This window comes from Cryptomeria japonica, chromosome 10, assembly GCF_030272615.1.
Source record: "Cryptomeria japonica chromosome 10, Sugi_1.0, whole genome shotgun sequence".
Classification (NCBI taxonomy): Eukaryota; Viridiplantae; Streptophyta; class Pinopsida; order Cupressales; family Cupressaceae; genus Cryptomeria; species Cryptomeria japonica.
In genome coordinates, this window is record NC_081414.1 from 567,968,770 (window position 1) to 567,992,620 (window position 23,851).

Genomic DNA, 23,851 nt, shown 5'->3' on the forward strand with positions numbered 1-23,851 from the left:
GAAGGTGGCATCACCATCCGATGGAACCACCGACGGTGGAACCATCGTGTTGTGGAACCACCGTGCGGTGGGACCACCGACGGTGACACCACTGACGGTGGAACCATCGTGCGGTGGGACCACCGTGCGGTGATCACACCAACGGTGGGGCCACCGAAGGCGGTCACCAAGCAGCCGCGGAAGATAAAAACACAGCCGACGAAAAACAAAACACCCCGCGCAAGAGGAAGACACCACGCCGCATAGCCCGACCACCGCACAACACCGAACACCGCCGCACAACAAGGGATAAAGGAGGAGGAAGACGCACCGCACGGCCCAACCACGCACCGTACGGCCCGATCAACACGCACAGCAAGGGTTACGCACACCAACGCGTAGCAGCCGCAAAAGGAAAAAGAAAAAAAGAGACCAAGCCCGCATGATTGGAGGTGCCAGTGCTTTTGTTGACCATACAGGGAGGTTGTATGGCCGGGGTGCCATTGGGGACATTACAGTGCAAAAAAAAAAATGATGACGGTCAGATTTAAAATGATTTGCTGGAGTTTGAAGCCAGGACACTAGAAATTTAGAGTGGAAAAGAAGGGTTTTTGGCATCTTAAAATATCACAGAAATGCAGTGCGCCATGGACTTTCGTATGGTTCTGAAGGTTGTAAATTGGTGTTGGCGGCGGGGGCGCTGCCCCAGGACCCCGCGAGGGGCGCTGCCCCTCGACCCCGTTGGGGCGCTGCCCCAGACCCCGCGAGGGGCGCTGCCCCTGTTGCCCCCAGCCCCCCAGTTTATTTTTGAGCTATAGAAGACCACGGGAAGTGTTGTGGTTGTCCGTATTGTGAGAAAGAAACATGCAGCCAAGCATTGGCGGGGAAGCCATAAGCCGTAGAGGGAGATGGATTTGGAGGTTGCGAACAAACAGAGTTCGAGGGAAGGCATTGCAGGTCCACACAGTTGTATGACACTAGGGAGTTATTCAGTTCAGTTTTTAGGCTTTGGGGAGTGTGATGGAGGATTTGAGGTGTCTCCTAGCATTTGTGCCAGCGGATTGTGGCCACCTCCAGGCATGACTGGTACGCTTTGAGGAACTCGGAGTATGTCTCGGCTAGACGTGAGGTTGCCTTGGTGGATGCACAGAGGGCTCGGGAGGAGCTGACCACCAGGTTGGAGGCAATAGTCTCGTGAGACTTAGTTCAGCGTACCCAGGAGTTGGATGCTGGGAGAGCAGCATGGGTGGCTATCGAGGACAAATTGGCTAGGGAGATAGTATCAATTGAGTAGCAGTTGGTGGAAGCTGAGACTGAAAAACGTGTTTTGCAAACAAGTTTGGGTTAGGCCCAGGAGGACTGTGATGGCAAAGGAAGCAATATTGGTGAAATCCGCACTTGAGCATCGGATGGTAGCAGAAAAGGGTTTTCAGGCGAGGACGCAGGAAGTGTATAAGATCCGGGCCCAACTGGCGTCAGTAGTTCCTGCCGTTCATCTCTATTTTGTATTAAGTCGTCGGAGTCGACTTCTTTTCTTGGGGGGGATGATGTTGACGGGAATAATCATTATGTTATGTTGTTATATTATGTTTATGTTGTCGTCGGTAATAATGAGTTACGACGGTCAGTTAGTTAGCCGACGGGTAGGTAGTTGGAGTCGCGACGGTTGTGTCGTACCCCTTCGGGTATTATATATTGTGTACCTTTTCTTCGAAGTATGATCATGTTAGTCGTGTTAGATGTAATGTTATAAGCACTTATTGTACATGGACTGTGGAATTAATATAGAGGGTGGTTATTTAATATATTTCCATTATGTTCTATGCATTTACTTTCTGCATTTAACCGTTTACCCGAGAGGGCAAACATAGTTTTTCTTAATTACATATTTGAAGATGAATTAAATTATCTCAAAAGAAGAAAATGATTTAAATTAATCATTATGGAGCATTATAACAAATGATCTTATATATAAACTATATATGTGATGGTGAAAAGAGAACCATTAAATTGGTTAATATAACACAAAGCGGTGGATCTGGCAAAGAGAAATATTTACTCAAGTGTGTTATCGGCCAAACAAAGACTCTCGACCAAACCAAAAATGGTTTCCCCGCAATTCAAAGTTATACCGAAAAATAAAGGAACCCTATTTAGGGCATATGACATATGAGTATGCAAAAAAACTGGGAGACGTGTATGGAAGCACAAATAAGTTCGCAGAAGCCGAATACCACGACTTTCATTAACGTCCTCCCAGCCATGTGTAAGTAGGGAATGGTTCACATCCTCAAACACAGGAGATCTATGCGAAGTTAGTGAAATTGCATCGGCTAATAAAGACAGTACAATATATCTAGATTCAAGACATCAAGTTAATATGGTGGAATAGAAGATTTTTGTCAGGCATTAGAATAACCAGTGCCCTACCAGAGACGCTTACGAAGTAAAAGGGTTCAAAATGGCATGTGATAAGTTTGATGAGCCATTTCCAAGAGATGTAATATCATTGCATTACGGGATTCCAGGCGATGTACAAAATGAATTATTTTGAGGATTGCAGATGATAAGTAAACATGAATGAATATTGTTTCTAAGATAACACTATTGTTTTAAATATGTTGCTCCAGCAATGACCACATTCTCAATGACATGAAGAAAGCTTCGCCTAATTCTTCAGTGCACATCCATGGAATTGACACTTGCCCGCACTAATAAAATTGATGGCAAATGAAAAACTAAATTCTACGAACTTGTGCGAGCAAACTCTCGGCGAGTAATGAAGATATAACCTTGGAACAACTCGTGGGTATCCATCAAAGTGCACCCTATATGGAATTATCATCAGACTTAATAATTAGAAAGCTTGGTGAATAGATGCAACATTAACAATCTGTTTCGAAATGGTTTCATCTCATGGAATGTAATGAAGCTAAATTTGCACAAAATAAATTTGTTGAAAGTCTCACACAAATGCAATTGACAGCCGTGAAACTAAACTCCACAATGAATTTTATAAAGATTCTCTCCAAATGATTTGAATTAATGAAAAACTCGGTACAATTTCTCAACCACGACAGAATGAAACGGATTTTGACCAAATGGAATCCTTGCATGATGCACTGATGTCCATTCAAAATGCTGCAAATTTGATGTTTGGGTCTGAGGAAGATTTTATGCATGAGAATGTTGAAGAAGATGGTGTGGTTGCTAACTATAGCATGATTGGCAAAAAGCCAGATTTCACAACTTGCCAGTGTCCTCCAAAATGTGAGGCGCAAGAAAAATAATGAACGCCATCATACTTTGAAGTATTGAGAAAAATATACTTGGCATATGTGAAGTCATAAAAAATGGTGATAGCAAGAAATATTAGCATGATTAAATTCATTAATGACATATTCAAAATATAAAGGACATGATGAGGATATTAGGGCATCGAATTAATGGAAAAATATTATAATTGAAATTTATCAATTTATCAAATTATTATGGGAAGCCACAATTTAAGTATTGGGAAGAGGTTAGTATCTGGCAAAGGGCTAAACATGTCCAATAAATATTTGACTTCATTATGAAGGTGGACATGGAAGGAAGAAAGATTTGGGTAAAAGTGATTTACACGAAAGGAAAATTTATCTTCATTTAGGGTGCAAAAGGCTTTCTCTCATTAAAAAGAGTATGTAGTGTATTATGAGAAATTATAAAATGGTAAGAGGAGGTTACAATGATGAGCTTAAAGTGAAATATTATGAAGGAAAATTATTTCACAAAATGAAGGATTATTTTCTTCAGGGGTGAAATAGTTATCAAAGGAAGTTTATTTTTTGAGCAAGAGATGAAGGAGATTAAGATTAAATTATTTTACTCAATTGAAGACATTTTATTTAATGAAGAGACATGCCGCTCAAAGTGAAGGGGCATAACCCTAAAATGTAATATATATGTAAAACATTAGAGTAAAAAAAAGCGGGGAGAATGAAGATATACATTATAAGCCTGAGGCTTACCATTGTACCACTTTGGCGAATATATAATATAATCAGTTGTTTTTCCTTTGTGTATGTGTTGTGGATTACTGCATTTTCTGCAGGCAGTTGCTTGTGATATTATCTAAAGGAGATAAGGTTATTTGTGTTCTTCCAGTGAATTTTTGTCTTTCATATTGTAGATTTGGATCAAAAGGATTTACTTGTGAATTGTAATTGTTCCTTGTAATTCTTCCTTCAATGGTCTCTTAAAGTTAGGGTTAAACTCATTCAAGTGGTTTATAATACAAACATCAAAATAGAGCTCATAAGAAATAGTAACTGACAGACTTACCAAAAGGGGTGGGTTTAAAAACTGTCTCATAAGTTTACACAGTAAGTCTTGAAGAAATATATTACTCTGTAGCCCAAACAAAAAAGGAGGCACTGGTCATCTATAAAATACAACTCATTACCATATCAGTTCACATTTTACTTTGAAGCAATAGGAGTAGTTGAGTAGGAAATATAGAGTAAGTTAGCAATAGTGTTAGCAATAGTGTATACATATAAATTTTAAGCACAAAGATCAAAAAACTTCTACAACAACAATCTTGAACTTATCTACTATATCTCCATCCTAGAAACTTATGCCATTTTGAGATAGGAGGAAGCCAGATCAAGATACTTAATCTGCTATAAAAGGCACTAGTCATTGAAAACAACTAGTGAGTAGGTATACCCGCCTAGGTCCTGCAGAGCCTAAAGTGAGAAAGTTAGTAATCAAATAGGTTCACTCTATAAGTTGGCCAAGTCAATTGGAGGGTTTGAGCATAGGAGGTTGCATTTCCTTAGAACCTATCCAATCTGTTGATTTGAGACCCAACAGGCTGCATGGATTACCTAGGAATATTGTCAATGATCAGGATAGCTGCTTCCTTAGCCAATTTTGGCAAGAATTATTTAGACTAGTAGGGACAAATTGCACTCCTAGCAATAGCTACCACCCCAGACCGATGGGCAAACAAAAATAGTTAATAAGTGGCTAGAGGAGTATTTGAGAAACTATGTTACAAATTAGAAAAATGCATGGATTAGATAGCTGCATTTAGTATTGCTATAATAATACTCATCATATGTCCATTGGCATGAGCTCCTTTAAATCTCTCTACGGATATGATGCTACTACCTTAGGAGACTTAGCCATCCAAGGAAGCAAGGTACTTGGGACCAAGGACATCATTCAACAGAGTGTGGATATCTTGAATTCCCTAAAGGATAACTTACACCATGCTCAAAATCAGCAAAAGATTTATGCTGATCGGAATTGGGAAGAAATAAATTTTGAGGTCGGAGATTTGGTCTTCTTGAGACTTCAACCCTATAGATAGTCCTCACTAAAGGCAAGCAGAGTGGAAAAACTAAAACCTCAGTTTTATGGTCCTTACAAGGTGTTGCGAAGAATATAAGAGGTGGCTTATGAGATTGAACTACTAGAAAACTGCAGGATCCACAATATTTTCCATGTATCCAGGCTTAAAAGAGCTTTGGGACAGCAGGTTACTCCTTGTGCGGAATTACCTCCCCTTGATGATGAAGCTAAACTAATCTTAGAACTTGAGTCTGTCTTGAATATGAGAGGAAGGAGGTTGAGAAATAAAACCATTCCAAAATTTCTCATTAAGTGGAAGGGATTACCTGAGGAGGGTGCTACATGGGAATGAGAGGAGATTTTTAATCATCCCCAACTTAAGTTGCTTGAGGACAAGCAAATTTCAGAGGGGAGGATTGTCACGTTCCAGGCATAATTTATCCTGTATTCATTTAATGTACTGAAATATCAATTATAATTCATATTTATTGTTTTCTTCTTCCTAAGTTTTTATGAACAACTATTTCAAATTATTTTACTATTGGTGATCAGTAATATAACTTGCCTCTTCCATGGTTTAAATGATAACAGTAATAATCATTTATTAATAATAATGGCGATTCATATTTAAACAACTAATTTTTAATATGTTATTAAATAGCAAATGAATATTAATAAATATTTATTAAATTTAGAAGGCTTATGTTTGCTTAAGCCTTGTCGCAATACCAAGGGTCGTGACTTCCATTAATGGCCCCTAGAGTTGTGACTTTGTACAAAGTCATGCCTCTTCTACCATGGCAACGTAGCTTATCCAGCCAAAACTTATTTATTTGCGTTTCCAAAACCCACACGGAGGGGAGTGAGGGCACGAGAGGTAGACAAAAAAAGAAAAAAAAAGAAAGAACAAAGGGAGGAAAGACTACGTAGAAAACAAAAAGAAAAGGATATCAATATTATTTCTGGTATATGATCTAACCTATATTCATATTGTATTTACAATTCGAATACATATTTGCTGTGTGGCAATTGGTAACTGGGTAGCATATATATAAAAACAGTTCGGTCTCCTTTAGAAGAAACTCATAAATCCAATTTATAGAAATTAATAGAAATATATTAAGCAAATCTGTTGATAATGCGACTCATGAAATTCCAACAAATTATTTATATAAATCTGGACTAAACATATATAATTTATAGTTCAATATTAATAACAGTAAATCATAAATAATAATCTCTGTTTCATAATAAACTTATTAGTCTGCACTTAAGTTGGTATTATCCAGGGAAGTAAAGGGATCTGTAGTGGGGAAGTAATGCCCACTCAAGGAGGCCACCTACTGAAACTTAATCAATCAGTAGGCCATGAGGACTGGTTTCCACTCCTGGGCTTGGGTTTGGCAGAAGTAAGCCATCACTACCATCCACTGGCTCCCTAGCATAAGGAAGCAGTTAATTATGGAATAAGGTATAATCAGGGGGATAAGACCCACGCCATGATGAGTAGGCCACCCTAGTGGATGATTTAATCTGCCGCCAAGGCCAAAGGGGCTAGATGACCACTTTTGGGCTCAGAATGGGATGGTTGGGCAAACCTGATCATACTTTGGTTTCAAAATTAAATAATAAAAAATGAATTACCTTCATAATCCTTTAAACAATAATTGTTGTAACTTTAAATATCTGCTATGTATATAGTGATTTATGGTTGCAGGTGTCTTATGGGATTTAATATAAAACTATCCTTTGGTAAGACATTTTTCTGTTTCTGATTTATTTTTCCTGTTTGTTAACTCAAGCATACATATCAATGTTTATATATAGTAGGGGACATTACATAAAATCACAATTCCAAGTAAAACAAGAAATGGAGTGGAGTTAGGGATATCATTTACCAACTTAAATTGCTGAACAAGATAGATCCTGGTTGAGATCCTGCAATCATGTTAGATAATCATTGAAAAATACAAAACACAATATACATTATTACTATTAGGGTTAGAGCACATATATTCACAATCATCTTAATCATATAATATCTATAATTTATTATTTGGGGTTCAACCATAACGGCCTAGATAAGGGAACATGATAGGGTGTCCAAAGCGACTCTCTGCCCTAGGCTCAAGAACATATATACCATCTCTCTTGGCCTCATGTGGCCTTTTGCCATCCATCCTTCATGAGGTCGTGTACCTAGTGAAGAAACTTGTATCTCCTCTCCCTACTTGTGCCTCCTTATTTGCCATCTATGATTGAGATCCCTTTGAATTCATTCCAATAATCAGCCCTCGCTGAGGTTGGTGGGGAAGTCACAATAGGGTGTTCAGAGCGTCCTTCCCTTCTAAGCCCACGGTTGGGGCAATCCTTGCACCCCTTGGCCTCATGGGACTATCGTTCACCGCCATGTGGTGGCATGCTTAGAAGAGGACCTCATAACAGTTTCTCCCTCCTTGTACTCCTTTCCTAACTTCATTGGTTACAAAAAATTGACAAACAGATTGGAAATCTAGTCATTTCACATAATTGCCTATATCAATTTATTAAGGATTATTCATTAAATACATCATTACACATATATTATAGCCTATACATCAAGCATAGATAAAACACACATATTTATGCATACCACAATTGAATGGTAATGCTACAGCCTGCAATAAACAATGATTTATTGATCTGCTTGCTTATATATATGTTAGGGGTTGATATGCCCTTGTAGGTCTTGTTGCTTGGTCGATCTACTTTCCTTGCCTTTTCTTCTTTTTTCCTATTTGATGCCTTTTCATTCTTTTTTTATGGAGCGCTCCTTTATATGGCCTTCGGTTACAAGAGAGGAGTTATGTCCCTTCTTGTGGTCTTGACCCTTTTCAAGAGAGGTGCCCTTTCACCTCGTTTCTTTAACTAATTGTTGTTTGTAAACGTCAGGTTGCTTGTCTTAACAAAATCATCTCTTAACATCTTTAATGAATTTGTTTCTTAATCATAGCAATTTAGGTGAGATCGTTGCCTTAAGGAGTTCTCTCTTCAACCATAAACATATTGCTGCCTTAGAGAATTCTCTCCTCAACCATTGTCATTCATATACACCATTCTTTGTATTAAGGTAGGATCAGATTGATGTTTGGGTTTGATAGAAAATTGTGAAGTCTTGAGACAAGATAATTTTCTTTATTAAAGATGATGCGAGAATTTGTAGTTATGGCGGGGACATGACAGTTAGCCCTTCCCAAAATTGCTTGTCCTCAAGCAATAGTTGAATGATCATGGAGTCTAATTCGTAATCCACCTTTTGTTGCGATATCTAGTATTATCATAGTTAAAGGCATTTATGTTTTCTCTTTTAATTCAAATTTGAGTTGTAATCTATAGTTGGAAACTGTCAAGATTTAATTTAAGACAAGTTTTCTCTCATCTTCCGAGAAAAAGGATCAAGGTTATCTTGTAATAGTGCTAATTGTATTTGTGAGATTGTTTAGGTTTTGCACATTGGATATTACAAATTTCATTGTGAAGATTGGTTGGATAATTTGTTTCTAGATCTTGAGGATGTAAGGGCATTGCAACTACTAGATTTGTTCCTCCTCAAAGCTCCACTAGTTTATTGCCCCTTCATATTTTGATTGAATTTTCTTAAGATCTCCTTCATCATGCTTTGTTTTCTTGCTCGGATTTCCTTTTGCTTCTTCATTGGGTATTGCCCTCATATTACATGCTTGGCTTTTCTTTCCACATATGTGTCCTGGCTCCGAATTTTTTTTGCACTTGTAACACAAGTTCTTTCTTTTAAGGCCCCTTCGGTTGCAAATATGCCCAAGATTCCATGTATCTTTGCACTTGAAGCACAACTTTCTCTTGGTGGTGTTCTTTTTCGCAAACATGTCCATGCTCCCATCGTCCTTTGCAATCAAACAATAAATTTTTCTTTCAAAGTTCTTGTTGAGCGCTTTGAGAAATATTCTTTTGTGCCTATCCTTTCCATAGAAATGGTTATCCTTTGATGTATCCTTTCTAGAATGATCCCTTTCCTTTATTTTAGTGGTATCAAGCCATGTGGATTTTAGGATTGCTTCTTGGAGTGTGGTAGGGTCCAAGGCACTTACTAGGCCAAGGGTGGTATTTGACAATCCCTCTATAAATAGGTAGGTGAGCCTTTCCTTGGATATTTTGGGTACCATGACTGCTAGTCTTTGGAACTCTGTCACATAATCTTCAAAGGTTCCTTCTTGCCTTATTCTTGTTAACTCTTTAAAGTATCTTTGAGGATGTTTTTGGTCAAATCTCTCAATGAATTTTTTTCTTGAAGGCATCATAGGTCTTTATGCTTCAATGGTTTTGGGTGATTAAGCCATGGTGCCACCAATCATGAGCGACCTGTTCTAGATGCAATATGGCAAATGTAATGGTATCTTCCTCTAACATGGGGCTAAGGGTCAAGTAGGTCTCTAGTTTATGGAACCATGCATGGACTGTGATTTTTCTCGACCCATCAAAGTCAGGGATGGTCAATTTTCCTACTTTGTGTTGTAGATCTTGATTAGTTTGATTCTTTCTCCTATGAATACTCTTTGTTCTGGCCTCATAATATACCATGAAGGGATTTCTCCTCTTGACTTCCGAGTCAAGCCTTGCATATGCTTCAGCAATTTCATTCAAATTAGGATTGGGTGTGTTTATCTCCTCATCTTCCCTTGATGGCCTTCCCCTAGTTAAGAAGGGAGGCCAAGTTGTTTTTGAGGTTGATCTTAATGTAGTTATATTGTCACTTTCAGATGGGCTAGGACTAGGAGTGGCATCTCTCTCATTTCTTTGGTTAGGTCTAAAAGTATTCATGGTGGTGTTTATATTTTGTAGGGTTTGTAGAAGGGCTTGAGTTGTTTGTTCATTTTTCTCCATAAAAGCCCTCAATTCATGTTCCAATGTTCCCCCCTTGTGTTGTCTTGGTTTGCAATTTTCTTCTTTTCCCTTTCTAGAGCCCTTAAAGCCCTTTGACTAAGTTGCATCAAGTATTGTTCGTCCCTCAAACTGTCAGGAACAATACTCTAATACCACTTGTAATGTCCCCTTATCGTAAATGACCTAGCTTTTCCCTAAAATTACAATTCCAAGTAAAACAAGAAATTGGGTAGAGTTAGGAATATCATTTACCAACTTAAATTACTAAACAAGATAGATCCTAGTTGAGATCTTGCAATCATGTTAGATAATCATTGAAAAATACAATACACAATATCAATTATTACTATTAGGGTTAGAGCACATATATTCACAATCATCTTAATCATATAATATCTATAATTTATTACTTGGGGTTCAACCATAATGGCCCGAATAAGGGGATATGATAGGGCGCTCGAAGCTACTCTTTACCCTAGGCCCAAGAATGGATATACCATCCCTCTTGGCCTCATGTGGCCTTCCACCATCCATCCTTCATGAGGTGGTGTACCTAGTGTGGACACTTGCATTTGCTCTCCCTACTCGTGCCTCCTTATTTTCCGTCTATGATTGAGATCCCTTTGAATTCATTCCAATAATCAGCCCTTGCTGAGGTTGGTGGGGAAGTTCAAATAGGGGGTTCGGAGAGTCCTTCCCTTCTAAGCTCAAGGGTGGGGCACTCCTTGCACCCCTTTGGCCTTGTGGGACTATCCGTCACCACCATGAGGTGGCGTTCTTAGAAGAGGACCTCCTAACAGTTTCTCCCTCCTTGTATTCCTTTCCTAACCTCATGGTTGGTTGCAGCAAATTGACAGACAGATTGGATTTCTAGTCATTTCACATAATTGCCTATATCAATTTATTAAGGATTATTCATTAAATACATCATTACACATATATTATTGCCCATACATCAAGCTTACACACACACACACATATTTATGCATACCACAATTGAATGGTAATGCTACAGTCTGCAGTAAATAATGATTTACTGATCTGATTGCTTATGTGTGTGTGTGTGTTTGTGTGTTAGGGGTCGATCTGCCCTTGTAGATGCCGTTGCTTGGTTGATCTACTTTCCTTGCCTTTCCTTCTTTTGTCCTATTTGATGCCTTTTCATTCCTTTCTGATTGAGCACTCTTTTATATGGTCTTTGATTAGAAGAGAGGAGTTATGTCCCATCTTGCGGTCTTGACCCTTTTCAAAAGAGGTGCCCTTTCACATCATTTCTTTAACTAATTGTTGTTTGTAAACATCAGGTTTCTTGTCTTAGTGAAATCATCTTAACAACAGCTTTAATGAAGTCATTTCTTAATCATAGCAATTTAGGTGATATCGCTGCCTTAAGGAGTTCTCTCTTCAATTATAAACAGATTGCTGCCTTAGAGAAGTCTCTCCTCAACTGCTATTATTCGTATACACCATTCTTTGTATCAAATGTGGGGTCAGATTGATGTCTGGGTTTGATATAAAATTGTGAAGTCTTGAGACAAGACAATTTTCTTTATTAAAGATGATGCGAGCATTTGTAGTTATGGAGGGGGCATGACAAAGAGTTGTAGTCCTTGCCACCTGTTTAAGGAGAAACCATCTCCTCTCCTAGAGGGGCCTACAACAGAATCATTTAAAACAATTTCAATACGAGAGATCTGAATATTTAAAGGGAGATTATTTCAAATGTCACCAAATAACCAATATCCGCAGTCATTGTAGATGACTGTTGAGAGAGATAAAACTACACCTACTCATACCACAGTTCATTCATTCAAGAGCATTAATAGAATTCAAGATTAAATCAAACCTTTTTTAAATAAAACTAGAGTAGATCTGGAACTCTTATCTAGACAATGGTATAGAATTAGTCTTCTCCAAAAAGGTTCAAAGCACCTTTGTTTAGCAGATGAGGAAATGCTTAGGCTTAGATGACATGATGTTATCATACGAAGGAATATGAGACACAACTTATCATTCTTCCAATATCTAACCAGCATCTATGAAGGAATCTGGGTTCAAGAGATGGCTCTATCTAAGCCATACTGATTGAATAGAAACCCCATTATGAACTGTATAACTTTTATTAACAGAACAAATAACAAGAAGAGTATTTGAAGATGTAAAAAACGTTCACAAGAATGAAATAATAGGATGCCTATGACTTAGTAGATCCCTTCAAAAGTAGAATAATCTGGCAGAGTGCTAGTATTCTTCAACCAACCTTGTCCAAGCAAGCAAAACCCAATAAAACTCAAAACAAAATTTTATTCTGCACTTCTTTTTTTCACAAATCCTGCAGCCTCTATAATTCCTTTGGTGAAACCCACCAAGAAGTCATCTAACAAAAAACTGTAGCTCCTTGTAAACTGCCTAGGACTTGTTGTGGCCATGTTTCATCAACGTCCACATGTTTCCAGTAATCAACATCAATTTTATAGCAAAATAGCAGCCTCTCATCAGATTTGCCAGGTGTAACAACTCTAAAACTCCTATTTCTATCTCTTCAACCCCCTAAAAGGAGGAGCAACAAATCAGTGAGAGGTGCATTCTTATCCCAAATCATCAGATTGGGGTTTGGATTTAATATTTTCTAATTCTCATCATTACAGAAAAAGTCAATGCCCCAATGGGGCAAATGTAAAATATAGATTACATGTCCAAAAAGGGATAACAATTGTATTTTACTTATGTAAATTCAAGATTATTTTATCGAAGTACCATCATATCTTCATGCTCCTAACTATAACTTAGGAAATCATCGCCCGTAATTCACAGTGCCGAATGGGTTAAACAATATTAAACATAACAAAGTTTTCATCCCATGGTACATAACATATAAAATACCATATGTTAGCTACGATATTCAAGGTAACAAATTAACACCAAAATTAAGTAGAATATAACATATTCCAAACATAATCAAGCTCAATATGAATGACAACCACTCAGATATGACTGTCAATCGACTATGCACCTAATTTGGTAATGCATGATAGTTGTGTTGTGACGTAGTCACACATTGCCCCATTGCAAATGGGGACCCCCACTTTTTTGCTTTCTAGGATAGTAGTAGAGTCTTTTTCTATTAACCTTTGCGTTGAAGAGGTGTAGTTTCTCAAGTGGCCAGGAGGAAATCAGGTTAAGTCTCTCTCTTTAGGATGAAGTGAAGTCAGTCAGTTGTCAAGGATTAGGAAATGAATGACTCATTTTTTGCTTGACTAGGGATGAAATGCTAAATATGGCTAAGGCATGAAAATTTCCTTTGATTGCTTAGATCAGCAACCAGGGCATTGGATGTCACTTCCTTTCACCTCATAGAAGCAATATGTGAGATGCGAGATGAGGTAATGTGATATGAGGTGTCAATTTGAGCATGGTAGGCAAGGTGGTTTGAAAAGGTAAGTTAATTGGATGATATTTGACTAGGTATAGGGCATTTCCTTTGCCTCTCAAAAAGCCCTAAAAACTTCCTTTGCCACCTAGAAAGTCCGATTTTCTTCCTTTGACACTTGAAAAGTCCGAAATTTTGCCTTTGTTCCCTATGGATCACAAATTATTTCCTTTGCTAAGTGATGTCTTCCAATCATTGATCTGGCCTAGGATACCTTTTGACTTCTTAGAGGTATGATTTGTGCACAAAGAGTTGTTTTGAAGATTAATTGATGATAGTAAATGGAAAAGCTTGAGTGAATGGAGCAAAAATCTTGAGCATTTCTTGTGCCTTGACACAAGTGCAACCTTTTCTTGCTCATTGACATGGATGATTGGCATGAGGATTGAAACCAAAGATCGAATCAAGCAAAATTTTGATGGGAGTGAGCTGTAAGATAGCTGTTTAAGGTGACTTCCATTGCTATTCAAGAAGTTTGATGCACTTCCATTGCCTCCCAAATAGTCCGAATTTTTTCCTTTGCCACTTCAAAAGTCCGATGCACTTCCATTGCCTCCCAAATAGTCCAAATTTTTTCCCTTGCCACTTCAAAAGTCCGATGCACTTCCATTGCCTCCCAAATAGTCCGAAAATTTTCCTTTGCCACTTCCCGATGCACTTCCATTGCTATTCAAAAAGTACGAAATACTTCCTTTGCTATTTGAAAAGTCCGAATTTCTTCTTGTGATCATGTCAAGCAGCAATAGATAATGAGGATTGTTAGCGCCGAGGGTTTGATTTTAAAATTTCAAGGAAAATGTTCAATTATGTAATCAAGTCAGCTTCTTAGAGGATAGAAAAATATCCAAAATACAATCAAGTTGGCCTAGGGAGGTTGTAGTGAAAAGTGGTGACCCTTATCTCTAAGACGCTTGTATAAGAAGGGGTTCGGATTTCATTTCAAACATAATTCACCATTCAAAACAATTTCGAATTCTGATCTGCACTTCTAGACAGCAAATTTCATTAAGGCAGCGATTTTGCATTGAATTTTTGATCATTTCATTTGATCAAAATTACATTCGAGGAAGGAGATTTTGGAAGACAATTTGGAAAGGAGACATTTTTCTTTACTTTAAAAGGAGAATTCTGATCATAAATAACTAGAAAATCAGAGATGCAAGTCTAATCCACAAATCAGACTTAAGATAGTCATTTCCAAGATTAATGTTTTCTTTGTTCTTGCAAGTCTAATACAACATGAAGAAGTCAAAACCCCAAAGTATAAAGGAAGGATCATTCAATCATACCAAGGAAGATCAGCATTGTGAAGAGTTAATCACATTCAAGGGTTCATCAAATATCAAAGATCAACATCAAAAGTTAAGATGGAGGCGAATAACATCAGCATGAAGAACTTAGATTCAGCAACAAGAAAACATCAAGGCAATATTCGCACTACAAGGATGTGATGAGAAATCAAGGATTCCACAACATGAAGTCAAGAATGACACCAAGGAATGACAAAATTAAGACTATGAATAAGGGAAGATCAATCATCAGCACATTGAGAAAACTGAATAATGTTGAGTAAGAGAGATATTACTCAATACTCATTCATGATGATGAATCAAGTCTACAAGTGCAAGTCGAGATGACATCCTTGTCATCACTCAACCAATCAAAGGGTTCCATGTCAGCATGTCTAGATGCAATGCACTTGACTCATCATATGGAGGCACAAACTTTGAGCTACTTGTTGTGACGTTTTCACACATCGCTCCATTGCAAATGGGGACCCCCTACTTTTTAGGCCCACTCAGTCTTTTGTTTTGGTTTTTGGGGTCTTTTCGCGACAGTCTCTCCAGTCTCTCTTCTTTGCAATTGATTAAATTTGCTTTTCGTTTGAGTGATTTTGGTGAAGTCTAGGGCTTGTTTCGTCAATTTTAGGGTTTTTGTCTTTAGTCCTAGATTTTAGGGGTTTCTGTTATGGTTTTGGAAAAACTCAATGCAGAACTGGAATCGAGACCCTTTGAGGAACCTCCCAGTAAAATTTGAGCCAAAACAGAGCAACTTTCTATTTTTAGAAAGTTCCTATTTTTTAGGGATTTTACTGAGTCTCGGAATATTGTGATTTTGCCAGAAATCAAACTTACTATTTCTAGTAATTTCTATTTTTAGTAAGTTTCTATTTTTAGTAAGTGCTTTCTTGACCTATTTTGTCCAAACCCTAACATTTTGAAACACTTACTATTTGGGAAAATCTATTTTTGGCAGGTTCTTCACAGGAAAACACTGAAAACTGAATATCCCTGAAAACGCTGAAGACTGAACATTCCCGAAGATCATTTCTAAATCCGGAAGAGTCAAAAGGCAGACAAGTTGGATCAAAAAATGGTTAAGTTTGGAACTCCTATTCCAGAAGAGGAAAGCAGGCAAAATCATCCAAGTCTGGAAATTCACGTCAATCTACCAATGTCATCCTGATCCGAAAATAATTTGAAATTTGACTAAGTATGAAAATTTGAAAGATCTTCCAAAATCCAGAATTTGCATTATGATTCCTAGGGACCTGAAACCACTCTCAAACATCCTGACAATATATATGAAATATAACTTAAAGTATAAGAAAGGAAAAAAACATATTGAAGATGCCACTTATACTTAATGCACCCTAGCACCATGAAAGGCGCCAAATGAAGGAAGCAGGGGAAAGCTAGAAAAAGTCAAGATTCTATGCCCAGTGCAAAATTGCGCCTAGCAAAGATGAAGGGCGCCAAACTAGAGGAGCCATGGAGGATTCGAAAAAACCACAATATTCCATGACACATGCAAAATGCCACCCTAAGGTGATGAAGGGCACTAAAATCAATGAGTCTTGGAATTCATAGCAAATCAATGAATTCCTTCCCTTAGTCAAAATTGCGCCTTGGAAAGTGATAGGGCGCCAAAATGGAAGGTCCATGGAATTCATGAAGTGGATGGAATTCCATGGCAAATGCAAGATTGCACCCAAAGGTGATGAAGGGTGCCAAAGTGGGGGTTGAATGGAAAATGAACACTTGATAAAATTCCTCCTCCAATTTAAAAAAACAAAACAAAAAGAAACTACTTGGCCAAGGAAAAGATGATGAAACGGCTAAGTCAAAGAAAATCAAAGGAAGGAAGAAATTCCATGGCAGAGTGAATTCCACACCTTGAGAGGAATTGCACCCTACTCCTCAGGAAGGCATCAAATTGGCCCAGGCATGAAAATTCAAGAAGGTTCAAAATTCCATCACCAAGTGAGATTTGTGCGTAAGGAAGGTACTAGGATGCCAAAACTTCATGGTCATGGAAAGCTTCGAAATCACAAAATTCCTTACCAATGTAGAATCATTGCCCAAGTTCAAAGGCAGGTGCCCAAGTCAAGGTATCAAGGAAGAGCATGGAAAGGATGAATTTTATCCATCAAAGTCAAAATCCTATGCCCAGTCAGGAAAATTGAAAATTCTTCCAAGGCTTGGAAGTGATGAATTCCACCATGAAGAGTGAATTCCATGCTCAGGATTGAAAACTCAAAAAATTGGCTAAGGCATGAGGAATTTCCTAGAAGGAACAAATTTGTTTCCAAAGGATAATTCCTTCACAACATGAATTCCACGTCGGGATGAATTGAAGGTAAAAAACAATTTCTTGGCAAGGAAGGAATCAAGGATGAACTGAACAAGAAATTCCCCCCAGGAAAAGTTTTTAAAAATCCATTCTTGGGCATCAAATCACATCCAAATTTCAAATTTTTTACAAATTTGGATTTGTAGGAGAATTTTCTCTCTCCTGGACCGTGGAACCCTAATTTGAAAATTTTCCTAAAAAATAGGAAATGTGCAAAATTGATGCAAAATCTTCTTCAAGCAAGGAAAGTTGAAGAGACTTCAAGAAAATTCTTCCTGAATCAAATTTTCTCTCTCCAACAATTCAAAATGTGCAGGAGCGGATATACGACGACATGGTCCACTTGCATGGCGAGGATCTATTGAACGCGTGGTAGTATGGTGGCGCATTCATTGCCGGAATATTTGACCAAATGGCGACCCGGTCATTGCATGTTGAATTTATGGCAGATTCTTTTTGCATGCAGCCGCATGCATGTGGAAATGATGGAGCATTTATGACATAATGGGGTGATTTTTGCATGGATGAATATTCAACGCATGTTGGGCGAATTTGAAAGAGGTGGTGCATTTAATGCACTAGTGGGTGCCATTTTGGGCTCATGGAATAATTGTATATGGGCTTTATGGGGTATTTATTGCTGATTCCCACCTTGTTGCATCTTGAGTGGGGAATCTTCTAGGGTGAAACCCTAATTAGGGTTTGCATGGTCTGAGGCCTATATAAAGGGGTGACCCCCCTCATTTTTAAAGGAGGGAGACTTGTATGAAATTGTTGCGATAAGTTTTGAGATAATAACAGTGAAACATTGTTCTTTGATGGTGTCCACTTAAGTTATTTTTTCAAAGCTTGCATAGTTTCACCTTCCTCACTTAGAGTAGAAGTAGTATAGTGCTTTGATTTCAATGGAAAATGTAATGATGTTTGATGAATTTCCATGGTTCATACTTTTTGGATCTTGCTGATTGTAAGTTGCAATGTAAAGTTAGTCTGAGCCCCCTAAATTCGTGCTAAGTTCGATTGTGGATAGTCGTTTGGATTGCACCATTTTTGGGTATTCAAATGTACTTTCTCGATTTGAAAATCCTCTAGCATCCCTAGAAGATTGCACCGGTTCTTGCGGAGTTGTAGTTCATCTTGGCGAAGCATAGCTTGGTTTATTTGGAATTTGTCCACCAAAGCACTATTCATTGTTATCACTGCCCTTAGGAGTAGATTTAGATCCTTCTAAACCCTTTCCCTTTTACTTTCAGCTCATTTTAGTTTGTTCGAAGCAGAAGCATCACAGATTCGCTATATCCGATGATGGAGTTCCAGCCACAATAAAGAAGTGAAAGAACGATGCAAACGTAAGGCCCCTTGGATTACCAACAATCACATTAGCCAACTGACTCACGTCTGTAGCATAAAGGAACCTTGGAGTCGATTGTTTGAACTTCTTGCAATCTTAGCATGCAATCACACTTTGATCAAGAGAGAGTGAAGTAACCGTTAGGCAACTTTATTTTGTGTTCTATGCTGTCATAAAAAACACGTCAACACTACCTACCCCCATTTTCTATTGGTTCACATTCAATATTGAACCTATATGTAAATTTTTAATTGGCCAGAGGGAGTTGTTTTAACAAACCCTAATTAAGGCTTCCATTATGTAAGCTTGACCATTGATTGTGAATCAATTCGAGCCATTCATTGTAAAGAGCTATCTATAAAAGGCTCAAATCTCTCATTTGTAGCGGTTAATAGCAAGAAGAATAGAAAAATAGATAAGAAGTTAGAATTTAGAATAGAGTAGGAGAAGAGGAAATTGTTGCTAAGACTTGTAAATGGAAGTACTCTTTTCATTGAAGATATGGTGAAATGCGTTGTTTCAACAAGTTGCATGATTTCTACTTCTCATTTGTTTCCATGTTGATTAGATGAATGAAAGGAATTGTGAATGATTGATGGTAAAATTCGTTTATCCATACCACTAGCAATTTGTTGATTGTAAGTTTGCCTTGTGTGGTCAATTGGAATCCTTAAATGAGCTTAACTTCAATTGCTACTTGCCTAATTGATATGCATCGTCTTGATGGTGTCTATGTCGTTGGTGATGATTTGAAGATTGTTTTGCTCTCCCTAGAAGATCGCACTAGCTTTGTGGAGTTGTTCTTTGAAGTATTTTAAAAGAAGACTTTTTGTTGCAAGAATGTTAACATAAGATACATATATTTATATATATATTTACATTTATCAAGCATGAGCCCAAAGCAATTTTAATTTGATTATTAAGAATAATAATAATAGATAAATTAACTTGGAAGTACCAATCTACGACTTAGAGTCGTGAAACCCTAAACTCTCATTAAGACCAAAATAGGGTTACCTGACACGACAGGTTGATGAAAGACATGGTCAACATGAGATGACCTGACTCAACTTAGGGTTAGGGTTTCCAAATGGCATGATTTCTCTTTCATTACCTCCCGACCTGATGATACTTCCCCTCCCTTCTCGAAGGACGACGAACTCTTGCACACACTTGGCCAGTTCAAACAATTAGCCTAAAATCTTGTCATAACTCTGACATTTCAAAAATATTATCAACACAAGTAAACATCTTCAATATCATCATGTTAAATATCAAAATATCAATTTAACAGTTGTAAGTCATCATTCACTGTACTGAGCACAAATACCATCTAGGGCATCATCACTTAATTATAACATGAGCGTCTAGGGCATCATCACTTAATTATAACATGAAACACCTAGGGCACGACTAACATCGCGTAATATAGCATAAAATAACTAGGGCACAAACAACATGACATAAATGTAGCATAAAAGACAACTAGGGCACAAACGGGATGTAACAGAAACCTTGGAGTTGTCTCATTTGATCACGAAGCACAGCATTTGAGAGACTTTATTCAAGAGAGGATAAGATACCTTGGTATTTTATTCTATGTTCGATTGTGCTAAAAAACACATCAACAAGTTGAAGTTCAAAATGACAACAAAACTGATAATCATACACAAACATGTAACTTCAAAATGACAACAATTATGTGAGTGCAGTTTATCTTTAATGTTGCCTGCTTCCTGATTTACTGCCTTCTCCTTGATGATACTCTCCCTCCGGTCACAACCTTGATGAGGGGAAACAACCATGCACATACTCACGCTGAAGGAAAGTTGTTAATCCGCTATCAACCAAGCAAAACATAATAAATGTTAATGAATGTGATAATCATAAATGATAGTTAATCATAATATTAAATGCAACTAAGTCAAAGAAGAAACTATTAATAACAATTCTAAACAATTCAGAAATAAAAAAATAATGGCCACTCTTTATCATCATTTAATTTCTAATAATTGAGCCATTACAAAATGGGATGTGACACATGTTTGCCCATTTGTAATTATTTCAAAGCTCTTCGGTGTTTTCTAGCTGTATGGATAAGCTTTTGTCTTCTTGTAATGTTCTTATCACTTAATCTGATTTTGTCTGAACAGGAGAAGAGGCTGATATGCTCAGCTTTCATAACAATTTATTTAATCATTTATCCAAAACAAATCTTGTTTCATGTGAGACATTTTTTTGCTGAGAAATAGAACAAATGGGGGAGTGTACCATAACAGTATCATGGTAAAGTAGTATTAAAAGAGAATGTATTCTTTGTTTTTTGTTTTTAACTTTCATTCTTCCAAATTTTTGGAGGCGTCAGGAAACACACAAAGCAGTTGCACTACATGCTTGGATTATTTGAAGAGTATTTATTTCGTTGAAGTTGCTTAGTACTTCCATTTTTAACTTTTATTCTTCCAAATTTTTGGAGGCTTGAAGATACATAGAAAGCAGTTGCACCACATGATTGGATTATTTAGAAAGTATTCATTCCATAAAAGTTGCTTAGTACTTGCACCCAACCTCATCTCCTTTGTCTCACATATTGTGGGTAGACCACAACTAGAATGGAACCTCAGTGAATGGCATACAACTCAATACAATCAACAAGCAAATACATGCATAGTTTACATTTAAAAAAGAACTCGACAGATTTTCACAGTTTTTATCTAAAACATCTAAGCTGCATGCTCTATTTACAAAATAGAATTCTGGCAAACATCTGCACTTTATTCAAAAATTTAGTTCTGTTTGTATTCTAAAATAAAACTTGGTTCTCATGCAGGCATTGGATTCAACAAAGAATTCTAAGGAGAAGGCAAAGGCTCCTAGACACAGAACTAAAGTATGAGCAAATTTGCAACAATCTAAAAGCTAGCTTTGTAGACACATTTTAATAATTCACTACTTCAAAACATTAAACATCAACATCATTCTTCCATGATCAATCACAGAATGGCCAGAAGCCACAGGCAAGCTGCGGGAGTTCAACTTTTGAATTACAACACACTGAGACAGCTGGCAGCACTAACATAATGCAGAACATCGTCACTGCTAGTTGTACTTTAGATGAAAGCTTCAATGGACATAGTCTGGCCCTTGTAACAGGTATCATGGCATGGTATACAATAGTTTCTATGTTTTTATTTGTGCAACATTAAACGAATGAATTTGATATATTGGCTTTTATGATTTTTTGCTGTTTGAAAAAGAACAAGAAAGGAAAGAGTTATCTGGCACAGAAGATGATTTTCGTATGTCAGAACTAAATGCTAGTAAGGATGAACATGAATACCAGACTAAGAAGGCAAAACTAGGTGAAAGGGTAATGTTTGTCAATATATATAGCTAGTAATCTTGAGCAAAAATACATCTAAGCTGCATGATCTATTTTACAAAATAGAATTCTGGTGAACATCTGCACTTCATTTATAAAGTTAATTCTGTTTGTCTAATAAAATAAAATTTGTTTCTCATGCAGGCATTGGATTCAACAAAAAATCCTATGGAGAAGACAAAGACTCCTGGACACAGACCTAAAGTATGAGCAAATTTGGGACAATATAAAAGCTAGCTTTCCGCTTCAAAGAATCATTTCCATAAGTCTTGTAGACACATTTTAGTATTTTTATTTTACTACAAAATGTTAAACATCAACATCGTTCTTCCATGCTCAATCTTAGAATGGCCAGAAGCCACAGGCAAGCTGCGGGTGTTCAACTTTTGAATTACAACACGCTGAGACAGCTGGCAACATTAACATATTTCAGAACGTTGTCACTGCTGGTTATACTTTGGATGAAAGCTTCAGTGGACATAGTCCGGGCCCTATGACAGGTATCATGACATGTCATAGATTAGTCTCTATGTTTTTATTTGTGGAGCATTAGATGAATGAATTTGATATAGTGGCTTTTATGATCTTTGGTGCTTAAAAAAGAACAAGAAAGCAAAGAGTTATCTGGCACAAAAGATGATATTCGTATGTCAGAACTAAATGCCAATGAGGATGAACCTGAATACCAGACTAAGAAAGCAAAACCAGACCAGAAGGTAATGTTTGTCAATTCATATACTTAGTAATCTTGAGTAAAAACACATTTAAATTAAGTAAAATTTTGTTGATATTTATATATTCGTACAGGTGGATTCTATAATTCAAGATGAAAGTAGAAAAGCTGATGTTATCGATAACACTACTTCTGGAGTTATTCCTGATGGGGAAATTAAACCTAAGAATAGCAATAAGCGGAATAGCTCTGCACTTGACCCTATTGTTATAGATGAAAAGGTATAAAAACTGGGTGTGTTTAAAATTGAAATGCCATTTCTTCATAGATTTTTTTTTTTTTTTTGCATTACTTTTAACTTTTTTTGCTTTCCTTTGATCAGGTACGGAATTGCCATTCTACGGATAAACTCAAGTCCTTGACTGTTCCAGAACTCAAATGCTTCCTAAGTGCAAAGAAAGCAAAAGTAGGAGGCAAGAAAGAAGAACTTATCCAACGTATTGTAGTCTTACTGTCGAGTTGAAATATCATCATGTACAGTGTCTGTGTTCGCATCATAGCTTGTCTTTATCTGTAGATATCCAATGTCTTATATGTTAGCAATTGCAAGGCACGGGATGTTTGTTCCATTCAAGTCAAATTGGATGCTGGATGATATCATCCAATACGCGACTTGACACTTACATGCAAAATTTCCCTTTTTATCTTCTCCTATTGTTCTCACACTAACTGAATAAAATTTGGAAAGAAATGAGTGCAAGATTGCATAGGATTCTAAGGTGATGGTTGCTTGTTCTAATAGTTTTAAAATAAAAACTTAAGACAATAATTATGAATCTTAAAATTATTGTCATGAAAACATCTTGGAAATACAGAATGACGTAACAGGTGTTGCTTTGCATACACGAAGATGGCCTTTGAATGGTCTATCATTCGACTCTGAGTTCTTCGAGACCCTCTTTGACATGTGCGGTAGATAATTGCAAATTTAGTTAATGGATGGGTAAAATAACATTGATTCTATAGAAGTTTAACAGGATTATACAGGGCCTGAAATCTGTAACTTCAATTATCCAAATGATCCAGTTCTAGAAAAACAGATAGATTAGACTATATTGTTTTTAGCTTCCAAGTAATTAAAGGCTGCTTGCCCTCTTCCACCCA

General features: G+C 37.2%; 1 protein-coding gene across 13 annotated transcripts in view; it reads left to right on the plus strand.

The window, feature by feature from the left end:
* The window catches only part of LOC131060720 (uncharacterized), a 70,962-nt gene extending 47,451 nt beyond the window's left edge, over positions 1-23,511 (plus strand). For 6 of the 13 annotated variants that reach the window (XM_057994055.2, XM_057994054.2, XM_057994057.2 and 3 more), the window contains 8 exons: positions 21,463-21,522; positions 21,632-21,785; positions 21,890-22,002; positions 22,159-22,218; positions 22,361-22,514; positions 22,618-22,730; positions 22,822-22,968; positions 23,070-23,510. In XM_057994055.2, the coding sequence (XP_057850038.1) occupies positions 21,463-21,522; positions 21,632-21,785; positions 21,890-22,002; positions 22,159-22,218; positions 22,361-22,514; positions 22,618-22,730; positions 22,822-22,968; positions 23,070-23,210 (942 nt within the window). In that variant the 3' untranslated portion in view covers positions 23,211-23,510. Of the gene's footprint in view, positions 1-21,462; positions 21,523-21,631; positions 21,786-21,889; positions 22,003-22,158; positions 22,219-22,360; positions 22,515-22,617; positions 22,731-22,821; positions 22,969-23,069 lie in introns of those variants that run through there. The other 7 variants (XM_057994063.2, XM_057994064.2, XM_057994062.2 and 4 more) reach the window with 4 other exon arrangements.
* The last annotated feature ends 340 nt before the right edge of the window (positions 23,512-23,851 follow it).